This window comes from Brienomyrus brachyistius, chromosome 10, assembly GCF_023856365.1.
Source record: "Brienomyrus brachyistius isolate T26 chromosome 10, BBRACH_0.4, whole genome shotgun sequence".
Classification (NCBI taxonomy): domain Eukaryota; kingdom Metazoa; phylum Chordata; class Actinopteri; order Osteoglossiformes; family Mormyridae; genus Brienomyrus; species Brienomyrus brachyistius.
In genome coordinates, this window is record NC_064542.1 from 7635095 (window position 1) to 7649071 (window position 13977).

Genomic DNA, 13977 nt, shown 5'->3' on the forward strand with positions numbered 1-13977 from the left:
CACGCTGCATATCTCCACTTCCTGTATGCTTTGCTTTTTTTAACATGTCACGTGACCCCTAACCTCTTCCTTCACTCCTTTCGCTGACGTAGCTACGGGGTTCTTCTGTAAGTATGAGCAACTCCTTATTATTGCATGGCTACCTCGCTTAAAGTACCTGCTGATTACGGCCATTAACATCCACTCTTCATCTGTTACTCCCACCGAAGACCTTTTAAATTCTGCGACAACATTGTGTCTGTTCCCAAAAGCATTCTTTCCTACTCTCAGCATTGGGCTGCAAATGCAAAACGCCCAGGCAGTGCAGTCAGTGTGTGTTTTATAAGTAGTCATATTTCATGCACTGTAACTATTCATCTCTGCTCGCCAGCTTTGGACTGCCCTGACTGAGGGATGCGGATTGGGTTACAGGAAAGGAGTATTTCCAAATGTGCTACCTAATCACTGTAGTAATATTATAAGTGGCTGGTTCATTTATAAGTAGCCTGAATGGTGTATATTTCTTCGATCATACTGTCAGTGCTGAAAGTCCATCTAAACTGGTTGCTCGCAGAGTGAATTAAGGCGAAGTCACTGTTACAGCTGTGATTTATGGATTTAACTTAATGTCAGATCGGAGTACTCCGACTCTCCACAGCACCCTGGTGTGATGATGTTCAAACTACAAAATTAAAATTCCACAAAGTGTGAACCATGAAAATTCATTTAAGTTTCAAATCACACTGTTGCGAGGCGACATGGTGGTGCAGTGGTTAGCACTGTTACATCATACCTTCGCGACCCGGGTTCGAGTCTCCACCGTGTGTCTATGTGTGTGGAGTTTGCATGTTCTTTCCGTGTTGTGATGGGGTTTCCTCTGGTTCCCCACACCACAGTACAATACATGCTGAAGCTGACTGGAGTTACCAAGTTGCCTATAGGTGTGCATGTGTGAGAGACTGGTGTATGAGTGAGCCCTGTGATGGGTTGGTGCCCCATCCTGGGTTGCTCCCTCCCTGCCTTGCACCAGTAGCATCTAGTATAGACTCTGCCCCTGAATAAGATAAGCAGTTACAAAAAACGTATGGACTCCATTGTACCTCATTTTTCTCTTGCACAGACAATCCGGATCAGGTGATCCGTGTTTTCAAGGCTGATCAACAGAGCTGCTACGTTTTGATCAGCAAAGACACGACAGCCAAGGACGTTGTGGCTCATGTGGTCAGCGAGTTCGGCCTGGGGGGCCCTGCTGAGACCTACTCGCTCTGCGAGGTGTCCGTCAGCCCCGAGGGCGTCATCAAACAGCGAAGGCTGCCTGACCAACTGTCCAAACTGGCCGATCGCATTCAGCTCAACGGCAGGTAACCAGCGGCCATGCGGAGAACACGTGTACTGTACATATCGATTTAACATTTGCCCCAGAAACACCCTGATATATCGATTAATTGCTGAAAAAGCTACACTGGATGACTTTAATTTAAAGTCGTCCAGTGTGAACCTCTGCCCTAGTAGGCAACAATGAATATTTCATCTTGTCATATTGACAGGAATGTGTAAACAATTTTCTTTTGTCACAGTGTCGCCATATTTCTAAACAATAGCAGTATATTTCTGCCTGTGTCCTGCAAGGATGGTGAACCAGCCACAAATGACTGTCTCATAGTCTACACCCGGGTCCATCACGGATCACGGCTGACCTTAGGCGACAGGGGCAGGCACACAACCCCTCAGCACCCTTAGTTTATCAACTAATCCAAGGTCAGCAAGGAGTGCCAGCTCAGCGGAATATCCAGTTCTTACAAGATGGGGGGGGTGGCGGGGGGGGGGGTTGAGACCATGGCCATTTGCACATGAAATCTGTTCTAAAATTTCCAATCATCTGTTAAAGCACTGCTGGAGGTCTATTTCTCAGATTGCAGATTCGCGGGTTGACAATTTCCTCATGTTCTCCAAATACTGCATGCAGGTTACCTAGCAACCAGAGAGCCTGGCGGGCAGTGAGGCAGCAGTGAGCGAGAAATGTGGGGAAAAAAATAACACATGTACAGTCAACTTGCAGGTGGTTCAGTGAAGAGCCCCACAATGGAGAGTGTTAATCTAGGGCTCAAATGCAGCTAAGGCTGTGGTTTCACAGACCATAAAGTGTAAGTAACACCTCACACATTACAGACCCACAAGTCTGACTGACTGTGGTTTGAGTCAGCAGATGGAGCCTGGACTGAAATCTGCATTTGATATCCTTGTATCTAGCCAGAAAGATGAATAAACTTCCAACTCAGTCTGCAAGAAGGCTAAGAAGTATTCGATGAGGCTGATAGGGTAGAAGACGCAGCTTAATGTATCAGGTCTTACACACCACAGGTGCCTGATTCAGTAGTGTAGTTAATTACAACTAGTTACAAGTTACATCCAGTCTTTCAATATTTATATAAATGTGTGTGCGTGTGTGTATATGTGTGCTATATTATTTTTATCATCTACTGGGATCAATAAAGTATATCACATTTCACATTGTCCTTTCACAAAGAAGGCAGGCCTTGTACCAATACAGTCTGGTTGGGATACGTAGCATCATGAATAGAAGAAGAGTGTTATCCTCCAATGAAAACAGGTGGTGGATTAATAGACAAGGAAGATCAATGCTGAAACTTGCTTTTGTGGTATCATTATGGCATATTTCATTGCATATTCAAAATCCAAATGGATCGATCTATATTTGTTAAGAGCGCTTCAGTCTCTTCCTGAGTTCGTTGCTCCTGGGAGGCAGAGCAGCAGTCTCTAACAGGGGCCATGCACTGGGACAGAAAGACGACTTGGCAAGGTCTTGCAAAATAGCCCGCGCCAAAAAGACAGATTGTGCAGACTCCCAGCCAGCTTTCGGCTGTCTGTGAAAGTCTACCCGAGACTCAATCCTATCATTTTACTTCTACAGTATTTCATGGTTTTATCTTTGTTTAAATTTCAGTTTAAGCTGCAACCTCACAGACGTTTCAAACCATCGCAGATCTGGTCTCCCTTTCAGGTCATCCATGATTACTCAGCTGTTCTACTCCGTTATGGCCGATAAAGGAAAACGCAAAAGCAGGAAATGATTGTTCATTGTGAGGCAGAGGTTGCTGCCTGCCTTTGACATGCACTCATAAATTTGACATGTCATTTCGGCAGCCCTATTCATCACCTTTCGCACTGAGATGAGTTTCTACCGTCTCGCCAGGTACTACCTGAAGAACAATACGGAGACGGAGACTTTGTGCTCCTACGACGATGCCCAGGAGCTGCTGAAGGAGAGCCAGATGAACCTGCTGCAGCTCAACACCATGGAGGTGGCCGCCCAGCTCTCCGTGCGCGACTTTGAGCTCTTCCGCAGCATCGAGTCCACCGAGTATGTGGACGACCTCTTCAAGCTGGAACCCGCTGCGGGAGAGACTCACCTGAAGCAGTTTGAGGAGCTCATCAACCAGGAGACCTTCTGGGTAGCTACAGAAATACTCAAGGAACCCAACACACTTAAGAGAATGAAGACCATCAAGCACTTTATCAAGATAGCCCTTCACTGTCGCGAGTGCAAAAATTTCAACTCCATGTTCGCCATTATCAGGTCTGTCTCTCTTTTGGCGAATGTTCATTTTTTCAGCTCACCAACAAGTAGCAGCCAAAGCCAACATGCACATTATATGATGCAGACATTTTTCAATTAAAGAAGTTCATGTAGTTTGGTATAATAGAGACGATGAAACTTTAGCTTGTCACATAGATTAATATTTCTGTATGTGTTATTGCTCATTTGAAAGAGTAAAATCAAACCAATATGTAGTAGCATTAGTAACTTTATATGCCGAATGAAATGGAAAGTGCGGCAGATAATGTTGTAAGTGTCCATTTCCTGCTGCTTTTACAGGAAAGGGCAGTAAAATCTAAACGTTTCTATCAATTGCCTGATGGAATCTTTTTTTTAACACGTACTCTTCACAATCTAGTGTGGCCACTTACATCACCTGTCCAGCTGTATTTCAGCAATTCATAGTTCAGTTACATTATTTACATTGTTTTCTTTTCTGTGTGTGTGTGTGTGTGTGTGTGTGTGTGTGCGTATGTGTCTGTGTGTGTCACTGTGTGTGTGTGTGTGTGTGTGCGTGTGTGCCTGTGTGTGTGTGTGTGTGCGTGTGTCTGTGCGTATGTGTCTGTGTGTGTCACTGTGTGTGTGTGCCTGTGTGTGTGTGTGTCACTCTGTGTGTGTGTGTGTGTGTGTGTGTGTGTGTGTGTGTGTGTGTGTCTCCTTGCACAGTGGGCTAAACCTGGCTCCAGTGGCTCGTCTGAGAAGCACCTGGGAGAAACTGCCAAACAAGTATGAGAAATTATTTAGGGATCTGCAGGACCTGTTTGACCCGTCTAGAAACATGGCCAAGTACAGAAATGTGCTGAGTGCCCCAAACATCCAGCCCCCCATCATTCCTCTCTTCCCAGTGCTAAAGAAGGATCTTACATTCCTGCATGAGGGTACGTCTCTCATGCATCCTGCTTCACTTTAGTGGACGCTGCTGAGTATTTCCTAATTGTTTAACAAAGTAATGTTTCAGGTTATCCTAACCATCAAAATTACTTTAGCTGCATTGGCTCTTGGTAAACAAAATTTCGATACATTTCAAACCATGAAACTATGGCAACTTCTTTCAGGATATTTTGAAAACGAGTGATTCCTTTTCATGCTATGTTTATATATTAGGAATAACAATATGCATGAAAGCCCTAAACTCAGTGTCTATCTCTTCACATTAGGGTTTTGCAGTATATAACAATTCTAATACAGAACGACACCATGGTCAATAATAATAGCTGCTGTCTGAAAAGTTATTACATGTATCATCTCTTACCTTATTTTATTTCATTGTTGCATCAGAAAGTTTTAAATAATTATCGGCAGAAGAGAGAGACGACTTCTGGGGTGTTTCTAAGCAAATGAGCCAGAATGTGTCACTTTGACTTAAACTGTCAGAATAAACAGCCGTGTCTGTCCTGCAGGGAACGACAACAATGTGGAGGGTCTTGTGAATTTTGAAAAGCTGCGGATGATTGCACAGGAGATACGCAACGTTATGCGTGTGACCTCCACAAACGTAGACCCCAACCTCATGTTCCGACAGAGGTATGTCTGAAGTCTCCCAAGCCATGCTGATCATCTCAGTTAATTAACATCCCTGCTTCTCTGCTCCCCTGTGGTTGTGTTCAGAATCTGACTGTTTGATGAGCGCAGGTGAAGGTTAGGGTTGCACTGTACATCACATCTTATTTGAATTTGTACACTTTTCAAATATCTTTTCTGTTTGGACTTGTGCTTTCAGGAAAAAAAGATGGAAAAGCCTGGGGTGAGTCCAGAATTCGTTTTATTCTCTGGAGTCTCACATTCACTTAGGTAAAAATGTCAGACTCAATTTTCTTTTGATCACTGCTGCCTGTTCACCATCCACAAAGCAGCCTGCTAGATTAGATGCATGCGTTTCACTGTCACTTTAACAAAAAGAAAAAAAAAACAACCATGATTGACCAGTATGATTTGTATTGCATGAATCCTGTGAGAAATTACAAATAATCAATAGCTTAAATGTATTTTTTTTTAGCTTGGATAACATGAGCTTCTGTCACTCTTCTGCATCCCCCTTGCAGTTCCCTCAGTCAGGGAACCCCCAATTCCAATTTACTGGATATCCAGTGCGGTGCCAACAAGAAGCGTGTGCGTCGCAGCTCCCTGCTTAATGCCAAGAAGCTGTACGAGGACGCGCAGATGGCCCGCAAGGTGAAGCAGTACCTGTCCGACCTGCAGGTGGAGACTGACGAGGAGAGGTTCCAGGTCATGTCCCTGCAGTGTGAGCCAGCGTACGGCGCCTGTGAGTGTCCCGTAGCTCACGGGTTCCTCAGTGTCCACACGGGCGGGACTCACTGCTGTGTATGGCTGGGACTTTGCAGTCCAGACTGTGGGGGGGGGACAATTGTAAGGGCCCCTTAGTGACAGGGTCCCTAAAAACATTCGAAGCATAATTGGATTGTTCTGGGTCGGCGGCCCAAAATCTCTAGCGGCTACCCTGTTCCTACAAGTAACTTACTGAACCTTGGTGAAAAAAACAATTTTCTATGTGAATAAGGAGTGTTTTCCCCCATTTTGCCAGTTTTAGTTGTTTGCTTGCTTTGTTTGTCCATTGCTGCTGTACCTTTGTCTGCTTTCGGCTGTAAGTATGCTTATAGTGTTGCTGTTCTGTAATTACGCTATCCTGCGGGACTGTGACACTCACGCACGCCGTCTCATTCCCCGTGCCGATGCGTCAGCTTCCAAAGGCTTAAGCGAGAGGAGGTCCATTAAGTCAGACACGTCCCCCGTGTCGCACCGCTCGGCGCTGCCGTCCAGCAAGTCCCCGCAGCAGCGTGTGAGCCAGGTGCTGCTGGCGCCCCCTGTCAGCCTCTACGCGCTTCGCAAGAAGGCGGCCGCCAAGGACCCCACTCCCCACAGTGAGTCCTGCTCCGTCCTCGCTGCGCCTTTGCGGCGGAGCCGTGCTGTGACGCCTGCAACGTCGCAAAAGCTGCACGGAATAAATCAAGTACTAAGTGATCAAGAAAAAGACCAGACATCTAACTCGGGGGGGGGGGGGGGGGGGGGTTTCTGAGCAGAAGGTTTCCCGTTCAAGCTTCAGCTGACCAGTTAGTGTGCCGTCTATCAGCAAGACCTTTTACTCCCCCAGCCTCCCCACCTACTGCAATACGCTCTAGGGGTGTCAGATAAATTCAATGTATTTTTTTATATAGCGCCTTTCACAACAGAGTCACCCCAAGCCGCTTTACATGGTTGTGTTGTGGTACATTACAGCATCATTAAAACAGAATAATACAGAATGAAATAAAGAAAGAAAGCGAGATGACAACGGATAAATGGCCTGAGGCTACACTCAGACCCCCAAGCATCACTCTCAGCTGTGTAGGTGTCTGAAGGGACAGCAGGATGGGAGACCTGAAAGGAAACACTCTGCATTCTGGTGCCTTGTACAAATGAAGCCCTGTTTCATCACTGGACCCTGTCTAATTGCTCTGCTCAGGCCCCAGTCCACCCCATATGATTAAAAGGCCCTTTGGGTCTGGCGAGGACAAGGTGCCCGAGGACAGCAGCCCCTCGGGGTCCCCACACGGCTCTCCCCAGAAAGGTAAGGCCGGTCCCTCTGCCAGGGCCCTAAGCGTGAAAGCAGCCTGAGATGGCAACCCCAAAGTTTACATAAAGTCTGTCTGCATATTACAGGAAATGCACGTTTTACACATTTTAATGCAGCACGGTAATAGGTTTCCAGGCACATTTTTGCTCATCACTCTGCTATGCGAGGCCTCATCTCTTTCCTCCCTTGATGGTTCAGGGACCTGCGTGCCAAAGTCTCACAACTCCAGTCCTGTGCATCTATCAGGATCCTCGTCATCACCGGCCAGTGACACCAGCCTCAAGGTCATCAGCGCCCACCTAGGTGGGCCACCAGGATGTGGTCACTCTCTAAGAGATGAATGACTCATATGAGGTTACCTTAGGAATTAAAGCTGAATTAAGCTATAGAGATAAACATAATCACATTCTGCTACAGACTTGCATGCATGTTGCCTGCATTCCTTAAAAAAAAACCCTGTTTTTTTTAAGTTATCCAGTCGTAGAGGCTCTTGAATTATTTGTTTGTACAGCCATTTTGTAAATCTTTCACTTTCACAAAGTTTATCCCGTGATCTGCAATGCTGAGGACTTCTGCTGTTGATGACCTCTCTGCAGACTCATTGTCGTCAGCAGAAGAGTACTTTCCTGCCACAGCGGCAGAGAAGAGGGACAGCACCCCTACTGATGTCAAAAGCAGCCAGCCCTGCAGCAGGTACCTCACTGCCAGCCCCTCCCAGACAAACATCCACAGCTCCTCTCTCAGCTGCCTGTTGTTACCTTTTATATTTTAAGTCATTTTCACAAGAAAATGTCCCTCCACCAAGTATCCCACCGGTACTGTTAATCCTAAACAGCTTTACAAATTTACATCCTGTATATATCATGGAAAGCCAGACTTTTTAACTTTGCACCACGGTGTTTTAGCATTGAAACGTGACGTCTGTCGCTAAACGAATACGGCATTTATGCACTTAATTGCTGTCATTCAAATATTGCTTGTGATGAGTCTGAAAATGAAGCAGTCATGAGATTTCAACTCGATAGGCTGCTACAGCAAACACCTTTTTTTTTAATGGATTCTTTCTGAATTGACAGTGTTTCCTTCCTCTCGGTTTCCTTCTGGCCAGAGTGACCGTCACGAGAGCCTCCACACTCCCATGCTCCAGCATTGAGAGGCAGCACACACAGGATCACACTGCCATCTGCTGTCTGGAGGCCGGAGGCGCGGGCAGTCTGCCCTTCTGTTCCAGTAGCTCCCACCACAACTTCCAGGGTGCCGCTGGATCAGCCATTCGGGTCACCCAGCAGCCTGGGGGAGCCTCCCTAGGGATGAGGGCAGGTGACAGTGGCCAAAGACCGCCTCAGGACTGGTGGGAAAATAAGCAGTACAGCCAGAGAGTGCCACCAAGCCCCGTCTCTGATCCCCTGGATTTTAGCAACCCCAGTGTCAGGGCTATAGAGGGCACCGTGCGTGCTGCCCCCCCGCGTAGAGCACAGAGCACAGATTCACCATACAAAACTGTGGCCACCAGCACAGACCAAGGACTCATAGGTGAGGAGAGTCTCTCATCAAACCCACACTGCTCAGGCTGGCCACACCTATCAATTACTATGAGTGCTGATACTCTAACCTTAACCTACTATAAGAGGGGTATAGATCATGCCTCTTGGACCGGCACTGGGATTTTCGTGACAGTTTTTGGTTGAACAGCACCTCTAACCTTAATAATTTGCGCTGTGAAAATACTTTAAAGTTGATAATATGCTATAAATACTAGTGACATTTGGATTGTGTACCTGCACTGTTTCCATTAAAGCTGAGCTGTGTTACCTTGTCAGCGATTCATTTGCAAATGTGTTTTTTTTTTTCTGTTGTGTCAATAACGCCCCACTGCTAGTGTACTGCGTGACCTCAGGAGCCAAGTATGACAAGTACAGAGGTCCCCCTCCGACCCCTCCTGGTTACCAGGGGATTTCCCTGGGCGACATGCAGGAGGATGGCCATAGACACCCCCACACCAGACCTCCTGACTACAGTGTGGCCCTACAAAGATCACGGCTGCTTCAGAGCCCTGGGGGCTACGAGGCGCAGCCTGGTGCAACGGGGCAGCTGAAGAGACTGGTGCAGGGGTATCGGGACCCCGAAGCTGGCCTGAGCGACGAGGACCTGCGGCCCAAGCGCCCTGAAGCCGGTAGGAGGTGGAGATATGTGCTAACTGCCCTGCAGGGGGGTAGCATTTGTACTGCATCTCAGACCTTTAACTGCCCTTTCATGCTATAAATACTCTTCAGTAATTATATGTGAATGACCTGTTTTTCATTTTAATTCAATTAATTTCTTTTTAACAGTCAAGCAACAGTGGCATTAACTAACACACTACAGTAAGAATAGTCTAAATGGGTAGTAAATAAGAGTCAGAACATAACTGTGGGCAGAAAAAGGTCAACTGGTTGTCCACTCCCCCTTATAGGCATATTGACGACAAGGTTAATTCCTCAAAAGAACATTCCGGAATATTTCAATGCAATGTGCAGGGAAGCCTTCTGATCTTTTTATAATGGGAATTCCCTCATTTCACAGACGCACAGGTTTCAGCTGTCTAGCTGCCACATCTGGCCTGAGTCGTCCGGAGCTGCACTTCAGCACGGTGGGTGAGACCCTGGATTATAACCCGTAAAGAATCTTGCTGCTGACCCTCCTCCATAAACAGCTGCATTCTCAGAGACGGGACAGCGGGGGATTCCGTGCACGTCCCAAACAGCCACAACTCACAGTAATGCTTGGTTATTATCTTACACTTGAAGGACCAGTTGTCAGACTATAATACTTTGTTGTGACTTGAATTTGGTTGTGTCCAATCCAATTTAATATTTTGTTTGTTTAACAGATTATTTGTTTTGTTGCCATTGTACTTTTTAAAAATAAGTTCCTTCAGACAAGGTTATTATTTATTAATTTACCTGACTATTCTAACCAGACGGATGTACAAGTGATAGAGGTAACACAGTAACAGGTCATCCAGTGCAGTAGGTATTACACTGTGTGTGTTTTATAGGCTTTCAGTATGAATGTGTGTAAAATAGCATTTTCAGAAGAATGCTTCAGTATATTTAGGTGCTTGTATCATAAATTCAACACTTGCATTTACACAGGACATACAGGCTGTATTCTGTAAAGTACGTTACTTTGGTGAACTTTCTCATTTTTGAAATACGACAACATGTTCTGTGCAAAGTGGAATCACAACAAATACATTTAATCTTAACCATTTCTAAGGCTAGTCACTGGGACTAATCTGATAACAGTGTGGTGTTTCAACAATGATATTTAGTCAGAGGTAAGTTGTTTGTGATATTTTCAATAAAGGAGAAACAACACAGCAGGATAATTCCATGGACTACTGAACAAATTCCACTCTTTATTTAATATATGAAATATTTTGCATTTCCTTCAATGTTGCCATCGATGAAATAAATGTTATTCTGGATGGTGATTTTAATTGTATGTACAATGCAACAGCAAATGCAATTGCACGGCTCATTCTCAGTGTCTCTGTTAAATGATACTGCACACCCTTACAGCCACAAACACAAACTCCTGAGCTCAAAACAACAGCCTTTTTTCTGTTAGTGAGTATACAAGCTTGAGTATGCTAAGTAGCATCAGTCAAAAAACTGTTGTTCTGCATATTCCACATGAAAACGATTCATGCGCGCAGTTACATTAACAGCTCGTGAGGTTGTATGAACATTTGTATGAGAGGTAGCTCCAGTTCTTTAATGAAATAGTTCCACTGACAAAGGGTCATCGTAGGGACCCTTTTAGCAAGACGGCGTCAGTCACCTCATTGCTAAGCCTCTCCATCCTCACATATTCTTCTCCTTCATGTTTTTACATCTATAAAAATGTACATTTATCAGAGCCATGTAAATAGAATCCAGACCAAACCACCCCTTTTCTGATGACGATGACAGTGATGGTGGATTTTATTGTCTGTTTCATCTGCATGACCTCGCTAAGGCTGTTATTCAGGCAGGCTGATCATATTGATCGAATGTGTCAATAGCAAACTCTTATTTATTCTCCAGGTAAGCTGAAGAAGTATGAAACCTTGAGTGTGACAAATATATCATGTTGTGAATGAAAGTGACTGAGAAAACTGAACGAAACCTTCAGTTTTTTGGTGTTTTCCTGCAGCTGAATATGGGATGTTGTTATATCTGCATTTTGAGTTACATTTAAACTTCACTTCTTGCTGACTGAACATATGATCTGCTACATTATATGGAATGCAATAAGTGAAATGTGAAATTAATATACATAAAGATATATTCATAAGGCAGAATTGCACAATTATAAGCAAAGAGTAGCAATTACACTGCACAAGTAACAATTAAGTTTGCTATTAAGTCTTATTTTTGTCTCCCTTTTGATAGTTGTTGTAACTTATGTCTTTTAGAAAGACAACGCTTTGCTTGTGTACTATTTTGTATTTTTACCATCAAGTGTATATATTTGTTATATTTTGATTTAAAAGTATGTTTTTAAAAGTACCGCTTACTTCTCTGATTCCACTGATAAAAATTTGAATAAAAATAAAACTGTTAAATGGTGCAGCCTATTGTTCATTTTTCATTTATTCGTTTGTGTGTCTGTGTGTGTGTGTGTGTGTGTGTGTGTGTGAGAGAGAGAGAGAGAGAGAGCAAACTTTTTATCGGCATGCATAGCTATTATATAGTTACAAAACAACACCAGTTGTGATTAACCAAACAAAAAATATACACATTGTGCAAACAAGTAACAGGCTTCTTTGCGAAGTTTGCTCACTCTTTTAATTAACTCCCGAGACGGTAACCCTGTTTGTAATAAATGATCACCCTGTTTCTAATAATGTTTTTCCTGCATGCGGGGCCTGTAAATGAGCCTCATTTCCATTTCAGCTTAGCTGCCTAATTAGAAGATGAAGATAATCATCGTCATATATGGAGCGGTGGTACGGAGATGAAAGGCCAGTGCTTCAGGGCACGTATCAAACGCGGTATATCACATGTTTACACAAACCCTGTGACATCACTGCGTTTCTAAAAATGTTAAGCTTTTCGTGTTTCACTGCTAGAGGGTCAAGATGAATAAACATAGACTGTCTCAGATCAATCCAAATATTTTTTGCTGGGCCCCCCCACTTGCCGATAAGAAGATTATCGTGCACCCCAACCTTATTAAGTTTGAACGTGGGTCTTTAAGCACACAGATCTAACTATTGTAAAGGCTGTACTATGACACATTGCATTCATTCTAAAATGGCTTCATATGAACATTATCATAAATAAAATATCACTAACATATAAATATAAATAAGAAATGTATATAATTAAAAACCAACCAAACCAAAACAAAAGATGTGCAGATGACACAACTTGATTCGCATTAAAAGAAAAAAAACATTCATGAAAAATAAATGAAATAAAAGGCTGCAGAAAATCAACCGTCCAATTGCTGTAGATGGATTCAAAACTAGCAGGGGGCACAAAGTAATGGACCCAGTATGTGTTTCGTGAGGGTCGTAGCGGGGGCACTTGGGGCATAAGAAGAGTAAAAAGATGTACACCAATTTTAATTTACTTAACAAAGTACAAATTCTAGAAAAAAAAAACCGAGAGTAACGACAGTAGTTGTCATTCGTCCTTTAGTACGTTGCTCATCTCACCCAGCTCTACATATCAACATCCTGTACTGTGTAAGCGGCTTTAAAACATGGATAGAATTCCGAAATGCATCAGCTTTCACGGGCTGACTGGGGCCTCTGCTAAAAATAATTACGGTTTTACTCTTAATTTGAATTTTAATCTTTGATCTAACCTTTCATTGTCGTATGTCTTGGGGTGATAATTTTTTTTGCCTCTTTAAGTAAACGCCTACACCAGTGTTTCCGAAACCGGTCCTCAGGGACCCACAGACAGTCCACGTTTCTGCTCAGGGAGCTGGGAGGGAGCAAAAGTGTGGACTGTCTGGCAGGGAGCTGGGAGGGAGCAAAAATGTGGTCTGTCTGTGTATCCCCAAGCACCAGGTTGAGAATTACTGATCTACACCGTCGTAGAAATTAGTAAGGGGTCTGTGACAAGTCGAATAGCCCACAGGCCTTCATTGCTTGGGCCTTAAGATATGTATGACAAATTCATATTCAGCTAGAGATATGAGGCATGGAGTTTCACTGATTCTATGGTGAATGCTTCCATGGTAAGCTTTTGTACTGCTGAATCTCATGAAGTCACCATTCTCATGGTTCTTTTGAGCTTCTGCAGAGCGGACATGTTTTGTGAGTATTAACATTTTAAAAAAGGAAAACAACAAAATGAAACATGTCAAGAATAAAATCAGGATTAACATCAAAGTTAAAATAACAGCCAAGAACACAGGCATAACATTAAAGAAACATGAGGTTATGAAAAACAATGACAGGAGGAAGGCAGAGGAAGCAACAATGGTGAAAGGCGTGGTAAAGAGGACGGATGACGAGGACAGATCCTGCCCTGCACAGGGGGTGCGACGCGCCAAAGGGAAGGTCCAGCACTGAGGGACACTGAGTATTAACGCCTGCGTCTGCCTTTGTTTTATGGACCCATACTTTTCTCCTGCAGAAGACAGTCGTCTGTATTACTTTGGCGAGTTAATCTGTTAGAATGCAGGCAAAGAAACTGGCTGTGAAAGAACTGAAAGTCTCAGGTGTACAAGAACACGCTAGCGCCTCCTTCTGGGCATTACGAATAACGCACACATTCATACTACAAAGCAACATATCATTCAAAAGGGAAAGAAAACTGAAATC

At 44.1% G+C, this 13977-nt stretch overlaps 1 protein-coding gene across 5 annotated transcripts in view; it reads left to right on the plus strand.

Moving 5' to 3' along the window:
• Nucleotides 1-11764, plus strand: part of LOC125750477 (rap guanine nucleotide exchange factor 6-like) — a 30071-nt gene extending 18307 nt beyond the window's left edge. For 4 of the 5 annotated variants that reach the window (XM_049028324.1, XM_049028322.1, XM_049028325.1 and 1 more), the window contains 14 exons: nt 93-107; nt 1100-1340; nt 3194-3577; nt 4265-4476; nt 4999-5122; nt 5319-5342; nt 5641-5861; nt 6298-6477; nt 7059-7163; nt 7368-7472; nt 7766-7862; nt 8278-8702; nt 9049-9342; nt 9732-11764. In XM_049028324.1, coding sequence (XP_048884281.1) covers nt 93-107; nt 1100-1340; nt 3194-3577; nt 4265-4476; nt 4999-5122; nt 5319-5342; nt 5641-5861; nt 6298-6477; nt 7059-7163; nt 7368-7472; nt 7766-7862; nt 8278-8702; nt 9049-9342; nt 9732-9754 — 2450 coding nt within the window. In that variant the 3' untranslated portion in view covers nt 9755-11764. Of the gene's footprint in view, nt 1-92; nt 108-1099; nt 1341-3193; nt 3578-4264; nt 4477-4998; nt 5123-5318; nt 5343-5640; nt 5862-6297; nt 6478-7058; nt 7164-7367; nt 7473-7765; nt 7863-8277; nt 8703-9048; nt 9343-9731 lie in introns of those variants that run through there. The other variant, XM_049028327.1, reaches the window with a different exon arrangement.
• Nucleotides 11765-13977: the final 2213 nt, after the last annotated feature.